General features: G+C 37.8%; 1 protein-coding gene and 1 pseudogene across 1 annotated transcript; one reads left to right on the top strand and one right to left on the bottom strand.

The window, feature by feature from the left end:
* The first annotated feature begins 503 nt into the window (after positions 1 to 503).
* LOC143545910 (TMV resistance protein N-like) lies at positions 504 to 5,124 on the top strand (annotated as a pseudogene).
* Positions 5,125 to 7,823: 2,699 nt separating this feature from the next.
* On the bottom strand, positions 7,824 to 9,039 carry LOC143545935 (putative CCR4-associated factor 1 homolog 7). The gene is made up of 2 exons (XM_077037711.1): positions 8,977 to 9,039; positions 7,824 to 8,892 (listed from the first exon to the last, which is right to left on the bottom strand). Exon 2 carries the CDS (start codon positions 8,834 to 8,836, stop codon positions 8,027 to 8,029), a length of 810 nt encoding a protein of 269 aa, XP_076893826.1. The 5' UTR covers positions 8,837 to 8,892; positions 8,977 to 9,039; the 3' UTR covers positions 7,824 to 8,026.
* Positions 9,040 to 17,741: the final 8,702 nt, after the last annotated feature.

Consider the following 17,741-nt stretch of genomic DNA (forward strand, 5'->3'; position numbering starts at 1 on the left):
AATGTAATAATCTTTTTGACATGGAATATATAAACCCCTCATAAGTATTGAGATTCCTTAAGTATTAGTTCCTTACTTCCTTAAGTTGACAAAGAAACATTTAATACACATCTACGGTGACGGATCTAGAATAAATGGTTAGGGGTATCCCATGCAAAACATTTTGTTGGACCTAGGGGTACTATAATATTTGCTCAAGGTATCCGATACATAAAACAGAGAAGAAAAAAAAATTGCACTAATTTTGCACTTCGCAAACAAGGTTGAGGGGTAGCCCGGGCACACCCTGCCACCCTGGCATAAGCATAGATCCACCCCTATGCATCCAGATCCATTTTAGGCATATAAATCATAATGAAATGTTTGTGATTCGGTGTTGATGTTAATAGCATTAACCCTGGTAATTGAAAGTGTGATTCTTTGTGTCTTTGCAGTCATCTTCGAAAAGCATATAGCCATAACCACGAAAAGATTTGATAATGCTGTAGGGCTCGTAAAGCATACATACAATGGCGTCTTCTTCAACTTCATTCAATAAGGGGAGCTATCAATATGATGTGTTTATGAGTTTTAGTGGTGAAGACACTCGTAAGAACTTTGTGGATCACCTTTATGATGCTCTTCAGCAGCATGGTATTCACACATTCAAGGATGACCAGAGGCTCAAGAAAGGAAAAAGCATCAATGACCAGCTTTTGAACTCCATTGAAGATTCAAAGTTGTTCATCATAGTTTTCTCAAAGAAGTATGCATCTTCGTCTTGGTGCTTAAACGAACTTGTAAAGATTATGGAATGCCAAAAGTCAAACGAGCAGATTGCTTACCCTGTTTTCTATGATGTGGATCCCTCTGAAGTTCGCAAACAAAGTGGGCCAGTTGGAGAAGCCCTTGACAAACATACCAAAAAAGAGATCGGGAAATGGAAAGAAGCTTTGACAGAAGCAGCCAATTTGTCCGGGTGGGATTTGAGGAACACTGCAGATGGGTAATTCTTTCATCATTTCTCTTCATATTCATTCTTTAATAGGTTCTTTTTCATTTTGAGGAAAGCTCCAGTCTTATCAAAGATGCAGCATGTCAAGTCCCAGATCGATAATCAAACACCAAGTAAACGAATAACTCTCGTTTATATTAATCAGAAAATATAACTCAAAAACTGATTACAACTCTCAAACCCTAACTCGGTTTGACTCTTGATGAACCCTAACTCGGTTACATCTAGATGAACTCTAACTCGGTTACATCTCGTGTGTGTCTCTACATGAACCTTAACTTGGTTGCATCTCACACCCACCCTATAATATCTAACCTATCTTGGTTTATATAGACTAACCCTAACTTCTTAGCCAAGACGTTACCAATTATAATTACTATACAATTAGAAAACATAACCAACTATGACCAGCTTATCAACATTAGTCCCTCAAGTTCACCGACTTGTGACTTGGAGTATGAAATTACTTCCAACAGCATGAATTATCTATAGTTTATTATGTCTTACACTTTTGTATAGGGGTGAACAGAAAATTGAAGTAACCGACCCAGACAGTTAACCAATGGTTCGGTTAAGCCATAACCGATTAACCGAAAATTCTGGTTTGGTTTGTAGGAGTCCGTTCATAGAGTAAAACAAAAAAACACTTCTTATTAATCTTATTACAATACAAAAAGGAAACAAAACAGTAAATTGCAATTCTTTTGGAATTAAACTGCTACAACAGTAAGATATAAAATGCAAGACACAGATAAAAATAGAAAAGGTGGCTGAGGATCCGTGTTGAACAGGGGTCCCATAAAATAGATCGCGGGTCTCCCAAGAGAATCCAGGCTACAATAGCCGAAACAGTGTGTATTGTCGGAGGGGACATGAGCACCCGAATTCGAACTCGCAACTCAAAGAAAGAAAGAAGGAGAAGAAATACTTTGTAAAATCTTTCTAATGAAACTCACTAGCTAGCACGTCACTCTACGCGGGACACGCCAAACACTCGCGCCACCCTTTGTCCGGAAACGCAGGACCCTTCAAGGTTTTGTCTCTCCACCAACGTGGGACAAGCTCCCACTTCTTCCACTTTATTATGTTTTTGTCAACTTTGAATTTCAAACACACAACTTTGAGCATCTATATCTCATTCATATTAGCTCCATTTTGGACGCCGTTTGGTTCGTTGCATAGCTCTCACAACATAGAACAAAAACAAAATTAAGCACAGTTGGAACAGGAAATCGACTGCATGCTTAACAATTCAGTTAACCGAATCAACCGAAATTGGTCGGTTTTGGTTTTATCATAATTGAAAACTTCGGTTTTGGTGGAGGCTCAAATTCGTACTGAACCACCCGTGCACACCCTACTTTGTGTATATTATATGCCTGAAAAGTAACTTTTGTGTAGGTTCTTGAGCAAGCTAATTAAATCTTTTATAATTTACAGACATGAAGCAAGAGTCATCAAATTAATTGTTGAACAGATTTCGCTCGAATTACGATCCCTTAATGCGAACCTTGATGATAAATTAGTAGGCATAAAACCCCGACTACAAGAACTTGAGAAGTCTTTAGATATCGCTTCGAACGAGGTTCGTATGATAGGGATCAAGGGGATGGGAGGTATTGGTAAGACTACACTAGCCAGAGCTGCTTTTGATAGAATATCATTTCACTTTGAAGCTAAAAGCTTTGTTGAGAATGTTAGGGAAGTTTCAAAAGCGTCGTTGTCTGGATTGTTGTCATTGCAAAAACAAATCCTTTCAGAATTAACTCTAGTCAACAACGTAAGTAGTGTCCATGAAGGGACAAACATGATGAAAAGAAAGTTGCGTGGTAGAATGGCTCTTGTGGTTTTAGATGATGTGGATCATAAAGATCAGCTTGATGCATTAGCTGGTGATGTTAGTTGGTTCAAGCCTGGAAGTAGAATTATTATTACAACAAGAGATGAGCAAGTTTTGAAAGCACACAAAGTAAAATGGATTTGTGATGTCAATTTGTTATCGGATGAGGAAGCGACTGGCCTCTTTAGTAGGCACGCATTTGGGAAAGATACTCCAGTTCCAGAGTATGAAAAGCAGTCCCTACAAGTTGTACATTATGCTGCTGGTCTTCCCTTAACAATCAAAGTTTTGGGTTCATTTTTGTGTGGCAAAGACATTCGTGAATGGATAGATGCATTAGAAAGACTCAAAACAATACCATTGGAAGAGACTCTTAAAAAACTGGAATTAAGCTATGAAAGTCTTGAGAATGATTATAAGGAAATATTCCTAGATGTTGCATGCTTACTCAAGGGTTTGGAGAAAGAAAAGGCAATAAGAATACTTGAAAGTTGCGGATTTCATGCTAGAAATGGTCTTAGAGTTCTTGAGCAGAGATCTCTAATAACTCTTGAGCAGGATTCTTTCTTTGCTTCTGGTAATTATACTCCTTTATTTTACTTGAGAATGCATGACCATATAGAAGAAATGGGCAAGAACATTGTACGTCGTTTGCACCTAGATGACCCCCACCAACATAGCAGATTGTGGATTCAGGAGGAAATTGAAGATGTATTGGGTAATGACTTGGTAAGAATGAACTTTACCTCTAACATAGTGATTAAACAAATAAAATTCTTTACTTATACACAAAGCATTCTTAAATTACAGGGTACCGAAGCGACAAGATGTATAAAGTTAAAGCTCACCCCCAAGATTGTTTTAGAAGGCCTTGGAAACATGAAGAAACTTAGATGCCTTATCGTAGACAGTGGGAAATGTGATGACTTTGTAAAAATTGATGAAGCTAGTCAATACTTCCCCAATGCATTACGATACTTGCATTTTCCCCATTACCCTCATAGGTGTTTACCCAAAACCTTTCGAGCAGATAATCTTGTGGCGCTTAACATGATTGGCGGTAAAATCGAACAATTATGGGCAGAGGGGAAGGTAGGATGATTGACTGATTAATTTGATTGATTTATTAATTAATCAGTTATAACTGTTACCTTCTTTTTGGTGTAGCAACAGGTTTTGAATAAGCTCAAATCCATTGAACTATCTCGTTCGAAGTTGACAACCCTTGACCTGGGGTTGACTCCAAATCTTGTGAGGTTAGATCTTGAAGATTGTCGAGATTTGGTAGAACTTCATGTGCCCGTTGGATGTTTAAAAAGCCTTAAGTGCCTAGACCTTAGTGATTGTCAAAGGTTGAAATCTGTTTCGTTTATCAAGGAGTTGGAGTCACTTCAGGTTCTTTTTTTAAGTGGATTAGGAATGGAGTTCCCAGATATAATCCCTAGCTCTAGCTACTCCAACAGTAGTTTGCGTGAGCTCTATTTTGATGACAGTGATATAGAAAACCTACCTTCTTCAATTGGAAATCTTCATAATCTTGATTTACTACATCTCTATCTTTGCAGAAAACTCAAGTATCTTCCGAGAAGCATTTGTAGTTTACAACATCTAAGATGTCTTAAGCTTACCTATTGTGGCATAGAGGAATTGCCTGAGGACATTGGTCAATTGGAATGTTTAGAACGTCTAGAATTAAGTTATTCGAAAGTAAGCCATCTCCCTGACAGCATTTGTATGTTGAAACGTTTGAAAATTCTCGTTCTCACATATTGTGATGCTCTTGACAAGTTACCTGAGGATCTTGGCCAGTTGGAATCTTTAGAGAATTTAAGGCTAGAATATTGCAAAATAATAAAAGATATTCCGAGTAGCATTTGTAAGTTGAAACACCTCAAGGTGCTTGACCTTTCTGAATGTTCTGAACTCGAGAACTTACCTGAGAACCTAGGAGATTTAGGATGTTTGGAATATTTAGGTCTAGAGGGTACTTCAATAAGTCATCTTTCCCGAAGCATCTCTTTTTTGAAAGGTTCTACAATTGTTAGTATATGAACATGGGATTGATCCCGATGCACTTCTATCAGAACAGCAACATATGACACATGGTCCAAAATGGAGCACTAATATTGAAGCAATGACATGTGACGTTTCTGGTGAGATGTGTACTTCAAATATGTTTTTTAAGGTTTTGCGGATCAAAGTTAAAGATGAAAGTTGTAGGATAGAAGCGATACTCTGTGAAGAACTAAAGCTGGAACAAGTAGAAATTGGAGGGGCATCTGAAAACTAGTCTTAAGTATCTATTCAAAACTTATACCATTGGAAGATGCATTAAAAAGACTCGAAACAATACCATTGGAAGTGACTCCTAAAAAACTGGTTAAGAAGATATGTAAGTCTGGAGAATGATTATAAGGAAATATTCCTAGATTTTGCATGCTTAAGAATGCTTAAAAGTTGCAGATTTCATGCTAGAAAATAGAAATGGTCCTTGAGATCTTGAGAGCCGAGATCTCTCATAACTCTTGAGCTGGATTCTCTCTTTGCTTCTGGACTTCTGGTAATCATACTCCTTTTTTTACTTGAGAACACAACCTTGCCTCGCCAATGTAAAAAGATTACTGATTTCAACCCAATTCCCAATATTGAACCGTGCATTTTGCCACCTTTAATGTGGATCATGCTTATGTTGATGCATCAAGTTAATGAGTTGTTCAATTATTTTCAGGAGATGGAAGATATGTTAGCTGATATAAAACATCCCATGAGATTATTAAGACCTGCTAGAAGAAGTTTAAATCCGAAAAGCTCAAATCAAGGCCTCTGAAATAGGCTCTTTGTTGAAGGTGACAGTTGGTGCACGTAAGGCATGCTTCTTGACTCCGCTTTTCTATTGAGGTGACAGTTTTCACTTTTTCATCTGTTTACTTATGAAAGGATTGATTTGGGTTATGAGTTGTTCAAGACGAGTCAAATTGGAATGGGTAAACTGGGTTGAACCGGTTGAAAGTCGCCCATAGTGCTTTTGGAGGTGATTTATACATCACTTTATTTAGCAGCCCTACACCATTAAATTAATAGGCTTGACTTTCACCAAAAAGATGGATAAAAGGAAATAATTTATCAATCGGAAAGGTATAAAAAGATGGTGCAAAAATCATGTCGCGTATTTTAATGTGTATAACCTATTAAACTGTTTTATTCTAAAAGATTAGTTATTATTGTAACAACCTAGTTTTTGTAATCATGTTTAATGAATTCACTATTTGTTAAAACTTGTCAAGAAAGTGCCCGACTAAAGCTGAAAGTCACCCTTGTAACCCCAACCCCTTTTTCACTGAGGTAGCAATTTTGTCTCATTTACTTATGAATTGGTTGACTTCCTTATGTTTTGTCTTACAGTTAGACAGGTCAAATGAAAAATTAGCCAAAATGCAACATTGCACCGGGTTCAGCTTGATTGAACTTGTTGAAAGCTGTAGGTAGTATGTTTTGCATGCTTACAACTTGTTTCATTTAAAAACTTAGATTCTTACATTCATTGTAACCGTATGCCTTTTGTATTCATATTTAATACATTATTTTTGTATCAAAGCTGATAAAAAAGAAAGCTTTTTCAGATCAACTCAATCTAACTTGAACTGAAATATACCCTTTTTTGACCCGAACCCATTACATAACTCTTTACCCAACCGCTCATTAGTTATTCATTTGCATGTGCATGTTACCAAGGAACTTTATGAATATGATTCTGTTTTATGAATAAAGTTTTGTGCACAACGCAGGAAGTGATTAATAAGATGATAAATTGCTGAAAACTCTTAAGGCAGAATGGGGTAGTGGATTCTTTGATGCAGTGGTTGCTGCGTTTAAGGAGATGAATTAATATAATCCTAGTGGCAGATAATTAATTAACAAACTTTGGAATTTCTTTCGAAGACAATCGAAATGCTACATTAAAGGATTTGAAGAGTCGAGCAAAATAGGATTAGGTTAGTGTTTTTGGACAGAGAGCTGGAATGGCAATCATGAAGTAATACATCTTTTCTTTTCTTTTTTTTCCCCTTTTGAACTTGTTTTTGGACCTTTGGAGCTACTTGTGTAAGCTGCCCATTTATGTAGCCACTGGCTGACATTAAGGGTTTCTTGAAATTGCTATTGGTATTTTACTATTTTATGACACAATATAATCATTAATCATTATGTTAGGAAAGCACTGATATTTGACTATTTGTCATCTCAGCACAAAGAAAAAACACCTTTTTGAAGTTCTGTAAACCGTTGTTGCATTGGTGAGCACCGGTCTGAAGGCTGGACTGGATTGGACCATGATTGAAAATTTGAAAATGTTAGAACCAACAACCATGCTCGATACAGTTTTGGAAGTGGCCACGTCCCAAACCAGGCTCAAACAGTTTACAGAACTTCAAAAGGAAAGAGAAGTATTTGGTTCCAGCCAATACTAATAACAAAAGTTTCTTTAAATCACGGACTTTTTCGGTTTCAATGACCAGTAATAAAGGACTGCACCGGATGTCTTCGATCCCGATCTGGCTTCATGGTTTGTCGGTTTTGGTTGTTTGGGTGAGTTTTGCAACCTTAGGTACACGACGCTATGGCATACCAAAGACCGAAATTATTTGGTCATTGCTAGGGCATTTGATCACCCTTTTTTTCTATCAATTTAAAATACTAGAACGCAATGTCGATCGGCTATTCTTAAACCTAGTTTCGGATTCAATGCACCACTTGAAATCTCATAATCACCTTCTAGGGTAGGCGTGCTGCATAGTTTTTTAATCTACCAAAAATAATTTTAAAAAAAATATTAACTTGAATGATGAAAGATTGATAGTGTAGCACATTTTTAACATAAGAGAACTCGAGCTCGGACTCGGCTGTCTTCAAGCTATATAATTAAAGTTTAAGCTTGATTTGGGAGTAATTTTTCAAGCTAGAGTATATCCTGCACTCCTAATAATCCTATAATTCAATCGAGAATAATGTGTGTGTATAACACAATCTGAAACTAGTTATATCAAGAACATAAAACAAATACACTAGACATCAAATACCAGCAGCATCATTTTATTATCAATCATAAAAAAATGAAAACCATGAATATATCTCAAACAATAACAAAACCAACATACCGATATCTTTCTCGTTTCTTATTGTCTCTACCATCGTCGTCAATTATCGACACCTAAACCATACAATACCCCAGCATACTTCTCCAACGACCCGCTGAAGAAATTCTCTTTCAACTTCCTGAACGTACATGCCGTCAACAGACTATCTGACCCCGCCTGATGACACACACCGATCCTCTCCACCTCCAACAACTCAGCCAACTTATTCAACCCACCGTGCAGACTGTTACAGAACTTCATCAAATACTTAATATCAAAAATCGACGGAAAATACATATTAATCAAACTAAAAAACCCCGTCCGCGTGTCCGGAAGGTCCTGACACGTCAGCACCTTCAACAAGTATCCGAAATCATACCCGCTGTGGAACGTAACCCACACCACACCGTCATTCAACACAATCCCCGACGAGATCAACAACTCCCCGAACCGGTTCGCGTCAATCCCGTTCTCGTTATTCTTAACGAAATCAATCCCACTCTGTTTCAAAAGCTCAACGGAATCGTTCGCGAAAACGTCATCATTCACATTAAACTCACGGAAATTAAACTGCCAGACGCAGAACTTATCGGTCCCACACGTCGGCAAATTACCGTGCTCGTCGGTAAACGTTAACCCTAACTGAATCAATTTGAGCATATCGACGTTATCCTTCAACGTCTGGTAATGATAATCATTACTGTTCTTAAAATTGCCAACGGGACGAAGCACAATGCCTGGAAACTCGGTGTCCATGGCGATGTACGGAAAGTCATCAACGATGTTACGGATCAAAGCGAATTCGTCCTCGAGATTGTCGTTCCAGACCTCTCGGATTTGAATCGAATCGCTTTTGGACAAAAGCGACATTTATTGTTATTGCAGGTTATTTATTGAGCATGAATTGGATCTAATTCGATGCAGATCTGCAAAATAGAGGAGAAATTGATAATATTATTATCGTTGTTTGCGTGAATTGGATGGAATTGAAGTGGAATATAAAGGAGAACCTTTGCGATTGTAGATCTGGTAATTAGGGGACGGAGTCCAAATTAGGGTTTCGAGATTGGAAAGGAAGGAATGAAATTGGGGGTGGTGTTGGTTAATATTATTATTATTGAGTGGGGCTGTAAACGAACCGAACGAACACGAACAAGGCCTGTTCATGTTCGTTCGTTAAGAAAATAATGTGTTTACAAACGGTTCACGAACACTTAACGAACGGGATTTTATGTTCATGTTCGTTCATTAAGAAAATTAATGTATTCACGAACGGTTCACGAACACAAACGAACGCAAATAAAATCGGCAGAGCCTAAAGATTGAGACCGATGTATTCATCAATGTGAATAATCAAAGCCTATAAGCGAATCGAATGAACACGAACAAGTTCGTTCATTTAACTTTAGAAGAACACAGACACCTAATCGAACAAATATTTATGTTCATGTTCGTTTATTTAAAGATGGACACTTGTGTTTGTTTGTTTAAAATCTAAACAAACATAACTGAACAAAGATAAACGAACATGTATGAACAAATGTAAATGAACACAAATATAAACGAACTTAAATTAAAACACTTAAATGAACACAAATTAACAAATATAAAACCTTTAAGCCGATAACCTATCCAGATAATATTTAATTATTTTCTATTAATACATAAACGAACATAAAAAAATAGACAAACGAACATAAACGAACGTTCATGAACATAAATGAACGAACAGAACATGTGTTCATGTTCGTTTATTTAATTAAACGAACACAAAATTTTTGTTCATGTTCGTTCGTTTATTAAATAAACGAACATAAGCGAACTTCCCGTCGAACGGTTCACGAAAGTTCACCGAACGTTCGGTTCATTTACAGGCCTATTATTGGGTGGCCGCTGCGTAGACCTTCAACATGATATGATATGGTCTTATGAAAAGAGAGAGATGAGCATAATTTGTTATGTTAATTTGTGAATTGTGATAAGATTTGGTTCAAAATATAATTTTTATGCATCTTTTGGAAAGTGTATAATGTTATAATTTTATTAGATTATAAGTTGTTTTATAATTTTAGAGTATACTGCGATTTTTATTCATGTGGTTTGTTTAAATATGCGGTTTTTGTCTTATAGTTTTAAAATTGTGATTTCGCCCCTGTGGTTTAACTTGCAATTAAACCCAAATTCATTAACCCCGTTAAATCTGGTTGTTAAACTCATCAGCGTGCCCCACGTGAGGGCCAAATTTTGTCCATTTTCTCCCCAAATAAACCTCAGTCATAATTCGCAAGTGTGGGGTGTATTTGGGAAAAAAAGACAAAAGTGCCCCTCACTTGAATGGCACGTTGATGGGTTTAACGACCAGACTTAACGTGATTAGTGAATTCGGGTTTAATTGCAAATGAAATGAAACCACAGGGACGAAAATTACAAATTTAAAACTTTTAAACTAAAACCACAAATTTTGACAAACCATATAAGACGAAAACCAGAGTTCACTCATAATTTTATTATAAGGTCTTATATTTCAAACTTTTACAAGTTGGAACTCTCTAGTCATGGAAACATGATATTTTGAGTATCCGACAATTTGAATAAATTAAATGTAATACTATTCTATGTTATGTTTTGTTATAGATTGTGATGCATTAATATATTTCAATGTATCGTGTCAAAGTGATGGTTGAAGTATTTAATAAATCTATATTATTTTAGATGGACAAAATGGTCATTTAACAATTTCCTGTGAGACGTCGTAAATCTTAATTACACTTACCGCCGGCCACCACTTCAATTACAATCAGCGAACGTTACGCACATCAATTGCAATCAACAACTTAATTGAATGACGATTGGTTACCGACATTGAATCCCAAAATGAATGAGCAATTGGCTACTTCAATTGATTTGAATGATTCAATTGATTGCAACGATTCAGTGGTTCAATTCGATTCGATGGTTATGGCCTATGGGATTACTTCAATTGAGCAATTTATTACCGACCTGATGCTTTATATATGCCCCATGTTTGATATAACAAGTTTCGTTATCATTATCAGGTACGTAATCGTGTCCTCCTCCTTTCTGTCATGTCCAAAACCTAATATAAACCTAACTGTTGTTTTTAACACAGGTTTTTTAAGCAATTGCAAGTTTGGATCTTTCTACCAAGCAGGTATGATCTATGCTTAGTGTTAAGTTTGATTTACTTTATTTTAGAGACTTATCAGTAATGTGCCCTCAAAATTCAAGATCTGCTAAATACATATCCATATTATTTCTAGTGTATTAAGTACTATACCCTAAAATTTGTGTTTTTAAATACTATATTCAAAATGTTTCTGGTGTATTATGCAATATGTTTTTAATTACTATTATGCAGAAAACAAAACATTATTGGAGTAACAACCACATAATGAATTTGAGTAACGCAGTCTGAAAATTTCCGAATCAATGTTGATTGAAATTGAGAAATTAATTTATTGGATCATATGACACCATTCACACCCTTATATATTAATAAGTTATGTGTGACATGAAAAGGAAATTATAAGTGTTGAAATGAAACTTGACAGCTTAATCTTTTTTTTTTAATAAATATAAACTGATGAAATAAAGAAAAGACTCTGTTTAGATTTATTCATGCCATGCATGACTTAACTAACAATGGGTATGTGTTAATAGCATAAGTATAAAGGAAATGTTTCTCATGGGTATAAAGTATTACATTTTTGTTCCCAGCTTTCATTTTTATATCTATACAAAACGATAATGATTAAAGGAAACAAATATCTTTTTGGTCTTGCAATTACTTGAAGTATGGATTATTGGCAGCTTCTAGGAGTTGAAAAGGATGCAATTTTTTTCACGTATCCTTGCGAGTTTGTGCAATACTTTGTATAAAGGGTACTATCGTCTTGCAGGCCCATTTGGGGTTAATTGCCCATCGGATTGGGCATTAACTGACCAAACAGCCACGTGCTGCAACAGCTGCAGGTAACTAAAATTCATTTTACATTGCGTGCTTAGAATTGAATATAGTTTGTTTTGTGTCTTAACATTCCTTTGAATTTTGTTTAATTAATTAAATTGGTGTGGGTCATGTTCAGGTCAGATTAATAAGGGTTAAATAAATATACTAAATATTTTAAATAAAAATTATAAAAATAATAGGCTCGCAAGCTAGCTCGAGATTGATAAGTGAAGCTCAGGCTTGGGCTCTTTTATTAAACGTGCTTGTTTTAAGGCTCGTACTCAACCTCGGTTAAGCTCGGCTCAAATTGAGCTATTTAGGAGCCTATATCGAGTTAGGTATCATTGTGGAAGAATAGAGTGCTCAGAGTATTAACACGGTTCAAGATGCTAATGCTGCCAATCTTATTAAGAAAGGCGGTACATAATCTTTGGATTATGGGTTTTTTTTTTTTTTTTTTTTTATCTTTGTTGATTTCAACTGATGGTGTTTGTGGGACATTGGTAGTTGCTTTTTTTAGTTGGTATGTTGGTAACAAGATTAGTATGGTATTTTAAATGAATTTGCTTGCTGCAATAGCCTTTTTAATTTAGTATTGACTGAGATGAACACACACCTTGAATATTGCTAGATCAAATACTATTCGGAAATGGAAACGAGAAAAAAAAAAGGATATGGTGTCAATGCATTTGGTTTTGCTACATGTGAAGTTGTGAACCAATTTGACAAGTTTTCAACATCTTGACATCATACTTGCAACCGGGTTTGGGTTGACTTGTGACGTCAAACCAAGCTTGACATGAATTGCCACCTTTATGATTTTTTTTTACTTCCTAAGTTCTTAAAAGACGTTTAAGTACATGATATGTATGTGGTGGCCTGTTAATGCTTTTTTGACAAAACAGTTAATGTTTGTAACAATTGTATTATAGTGTAAGTTCCTTTTAACTTGTTCTTGGCATAATACTTTGTGAGTTTGTGCACTACTTTGTGTAAAGGGTATTATTGTCTTTTTGGATGCCCGTTTAAGGTTAACTATCCATTGAATTGGGATACAAGAATGATGGTTTTCCTTGATGCTATGCTTGACAATATTATTGAATCCGATCAACCAAACTTGGTTATCGGTGAAGTATGCACGTGGTCAGAAACTATTGACGGGTCAGACATTAAACTGACCAAACAAATACGTGCTTAACAGCTGCACAAACGAACATTCACGAACATGATGAGATATGTGTAAATGTTTGTTCGTTTTTTAGTTCAGATAATTGATTAGCTCCACAGATTTCACCCATATCTATGTTTGTTGATTTTAGTTTAGAATTATGTTTTGTCGAAATTGAAATTAGGTGAATATCTTGTTAATTTAATCATTTTTATTTCGCCTTCACTTGCAGAACCTCATAGATCTAGCAGGAGTTTTAACCCTTGGAGCTGCGAGTCCCGTGTTATGGTTTGAAACTCTTTAGTGATTGCATAGTTGTTATAATTTTCAGTTTGAATGTTTTGATTTATAAAAATGATTTGGAAATAAAAGTAAATGAGAATCTGAGTTCTAAGCACATCATGAGTTATAACATAAAGTGTTTATAAACAGTAGGAATTTTCTTTTAACATTTTTTATTATATGAACACAATACATAAACTATCAATACTACTCCAAGGAGTATTTGGAAAAAGTTTGTTCAGTTACTTTTTAAATTTAGTTTTACTTTATTTATTTACAAAATATCGTTGCTAAAGTATAGTTTCTAACTCAGTATAAGTTTTGAAATGTTGCAGGCGTCTCGAATAAGGGAGGAGCTTAGTCAAACCTAACCGAAGAGCTAGCATGCTCTTCATAAAAGAAAGGTTGACTTTAAGGCCTTGATGTTGACTTACAATAATGCCCCTCAAGTTTTAATATTGTGATAATTTTAACAGGTGTTGGCGAGTCACGGGGCCACGCAAAATCGACAATGAGTGTTTTAAAGATGCATCAAGGTTCTCATATTTCATGATGTATGCTATTCTTATTACTCAACAATAATATAACAAGTTGCATTTTTAATTTTCAGTTAAAGTTTATAGTAATTGATTTTTATTTTTTACTAAAGTTAATGAATTGTTATTATTTTTATTGCAGTTTTATTTGTTGTTTATCTTTTTTTTAAAATATCTTCTATGTATAGAGCCATAAATTTGAACCAATTATAGTTTATTCCGTCGATTGTTTTGGTATTAGTTCATCCATACCCGCTGTGTTTCAAGCAACAGTTGACTTTTATGGTCAAAATGGACCAAAAGATATAACGTGGTTGTTTGAGGTTTAGTCAACAAGCGGGCAGGGTGGTGACGACAACACACAAATCCATGGTGACACAAGCTTTTCAAGAACATTGCCGCATTGTTTTGGTTTTGATATTTGTTTATCCATTTTTAATCTTGTATACATAAAACTTTAGCCAAATGTATTTTATTTCATTTATTATTATTATTTTGGCATTACTTTTTGCGTACCCGCTGCGAAGCGCGGGTCTTGCATTAACATATAGTGGACTACTGTGCAATCACGAACCGTACCGATGCCATTGAATTCCCGTCACGTCCCAAACTTATACCGACCGAATCTCTATTGTGCCCCCGCCGCAACGCGCGTGCGCTCTTACTAGTATATTGTAAATAATTTAGCGAATGTAACTTAAGCTAAGTAAGCCGTTAAATTCCTCTGTTGATCACAACCCGGGGAGGGGTACTTTGTGTTGATCTCTTATGTCATGAGTATGTAAAGGGTTAAAACTTTATATAATACAATCGGGTTTCTTATATGTTTCGTCGGCTTGAGGCAAAATTAGTCTGAAACTATTACTGATAATTACAGATACCTCGGACGTGCAGATTGGTATGTCATGCTAATCTTGGACAACTACGGATTTTCATGTCTATTTTTTCTTGTTGGCTCGGGGATGCTCGCCTTGCTTGACACAACAAAATGCGTTTGACTGGTTCATAAAACTCGAAACTTAGATCTCCCTTCCATTCAAAATGCGTTTGACTGGTCAATTAAGGAATTGTATCAAAACGTTTTATGCCAATGAACAAAATTCGCTTTCATTTTCATTCCTTTCTATACAATATGTTGGAATAGTAAACACTCCAACTTAACATTCAAATCCATAAATTTGTAATCAGACATGAATATCCTGTATTGAAGAGGTAGGTCCCAGCAGAGCCCAGTTGGACCCACAGGACTCACCTTGAAGAGAGACGTCTGCGCAGAAACCAACTGGATCCGCAGGACCCACCATGCTCAGAGACGTGACGTCCTTACGCGCAGTACGCAAGCTGTTCCCGCAGGAAATGCCTCCCAATGGTGAAGTACTCCGCCTGTTCCCGCAGCTGCGGATACAAGCCATCAGGGAAGGCCACCCGCGCAGCAAGGCTACACGCACAAGGCACTTAGCTCTCAATAATTCAGTAGTCACCTGAAGGAATGAGCAAAGCCGGGAACAATCCCGCACAAAGGCGGGAGGGGGAATACTCCCGCCCAAATGAGCCAGTCCGTACGATACTGGAAGATCTTTTGTACTGTACCTGACGAGGTATGGGCAAAAGATCTGACCAGAGATACGACAGCCCATTGACAACAGTATGGCGAGCAGCATGCTCTTGTACTGTATGTCACTATTAGCCGCTACCTACTCACCAACTCCTGTCATACCACGTGCATAGCCTGCAGTTGGTGGAAAAGAAATAGTACACAGCAGGCCTGGTCACTGTCAGCCGCTGCCTACCCACCAACTACCAGCATGGCACGTGCGTAGGCCACAGTTGGTAGAACAGGAATACTATTCAACCGGCTATACCCTCTTGGAAACCTACCTTCGGCTATAAATACCCCAAATGGTATGATCATCTCATCTTATCTTGTATCTTACATTTTATACCTGATATCTGCTCTAGCAATCTCTTAATATACACTTATATTCAAGAGCAATCTAGTCTGATTCTCACGCCGGATGGTGGTCACAAGAAGGTACCCCCCCCCTTCTCAGTGACGAGCTCACGGTGTCTGTTTTGCAGGTTATCAGAAGAACCATCTTTGCCGGGTCTAACCCCTCGTGGGAAACATCTATTTAACCCCCAGATTATCCGTAATCTGCCCGGGGTCGATTAGTGTTTCTTCGTTGGCGCCATCCGTGCATAAAAGCTAGAACTTCATTTCTTTTCAGTTTTTTCAAACTTCTGGAAAGATGGTTAAAGAAACTCCGGTAACCACAACCCCAGCTACTGAGGGGAATACCGGCGACTACACAGTTTTTACGAACACTACCCCGGTTACCCAAGCCGGGGCAAGTGCAGTAAATTTTACGAACACTACCCCAGTTACCCAAGCTGGGGCAAGTGCAGTAAATAATCGCTCACTGGGATTCACCGATACCCAGTTAGAGAGACAACGAACGAGGCTCCCCCGCCAAACACTCGATGAAGTTAAAGCGTGGGCGGAAGCACGTCAAAAAGAATTCCAAGCTGAGTTGGATGAACGCTTACGTTCACTCCAACAGCCTGAGGAATTCGGAGAGTACTGGGACAATGATTCGGAGGATCCGATAGTGACGCAAACCCTCGTCATAGGGCGAAAGGGAAGCGTAAGGAAACGGACTCCCAACCGAGAAGGCGTTTTGGAGAAACCTTCAAACCAAAAAACGCAGGTGGAAACCCACGTGACTTCTCCAAAACATTTACACCAACTGCTGCAAAGGCGGGAACGTCCAAATTTGCAAGGGACATTGCGGAAGCAATCGTCCCGAAAAGTGCCAAACAGATGTCCAACATCGGCACTTACGATGGTATATCTGATCCAGACGATCATTTGAACAGGTTCATAGCGGGGGCAACCGTCAGTAGTTGGACGGAACCTACGTGGTGTTACATGTTCCAAATGACGCTTGTTGGGGCAGCTAGAGCGTGGTTCGATCGTCTACCGGTCCACCACATCTACGATTGGGAAGACTTCCAGCAGAAATTTAGCCAACACTTCAGCCAACAAAGAAAGTATACCGAAGAGCAATGGACAATCCTCAAATGCATTCGAGAGGAAGATGAATCTTTGCCAGACTTCATCACTCGCTTCAACTCAAAGAAGCTAAGTCTGGGTAATATTAGCGAAGATCTTGTTCGCGCTGCTTTCATCCAGGGCGCGAACAACCCAGAGCTCATCCGCACCTTAACGGGTAAAGATGGCATGCCATCCACATGGGATGCCATCATGACAGCAGCTAAACGCTTTGCGGAAACGGAGAAGCAACTGGGTAGAGATCTCCCCCAGAGCACAAACCTCTACACCCAGAAAACAAGAGAAGACAACGTCCTTACCGCCCGACTAAACAAAAAGCGGAAGCTAGGCATTTGGCAGTCAAGGGTAAACTTTGACACCTCATCCGGCTTGCAACATCGGTTAGGCGGAAGGGATAACGTACAGTCGAACCAGAACTCCAGATGGACGCCACTCACCAAAAGCGTCACCGAGATATTCGCCACTGAGGAGCTCCCATGGCCAAAGGCTCCAATAATCCGACATCGTCACAATGCTGATCGGAGCAAATACTGTGACTTTCACAGGACAAAAGGCCACAACACTGAAGAATGCACAGACGTAAAGGACATCGTCGAAGCATTTGTCAGAGATGGGACGCTCGCACACCTCGTGGCGTAACGAACGCTGAGCAGGCTGATGCGTGTAGAACCCCAGCTGGGGAAAACACGAATAAAATTGCAGCTTCAATGCCGGAGACTACATACTGCGTAAACAACGAGATCCCG

The sequence above is a fragment of the Bidens hawaiensis genome, unplaced genomic scaffold, assembly GCF_021521415.1.
Source record: "Bidens hawaiensis isolate Kalapana, Puna unplaced genomic scaffold, B.hawaiensis_p1.1 tig00014098_1, whole genome shotgun sequence".
Classification (NCBI taxonomy): domain Eukaryota; kingdom Viridiplantae; phylum Streptophyta; class Magnoliopsida; order Asterales; family Asteraceae; genus Bidens; species Bidens hawaiensis.

What these genes read in the sequence shown, in the direction of transcription:
- LOC143545935 (XM_077037711.1), bottom strand. Translation starts at nt 8,836, where the DNA reads ATGTCGCTTTTGTCCAAAAGCGATTCGATTCAAATCCGAGAGGTCTGG.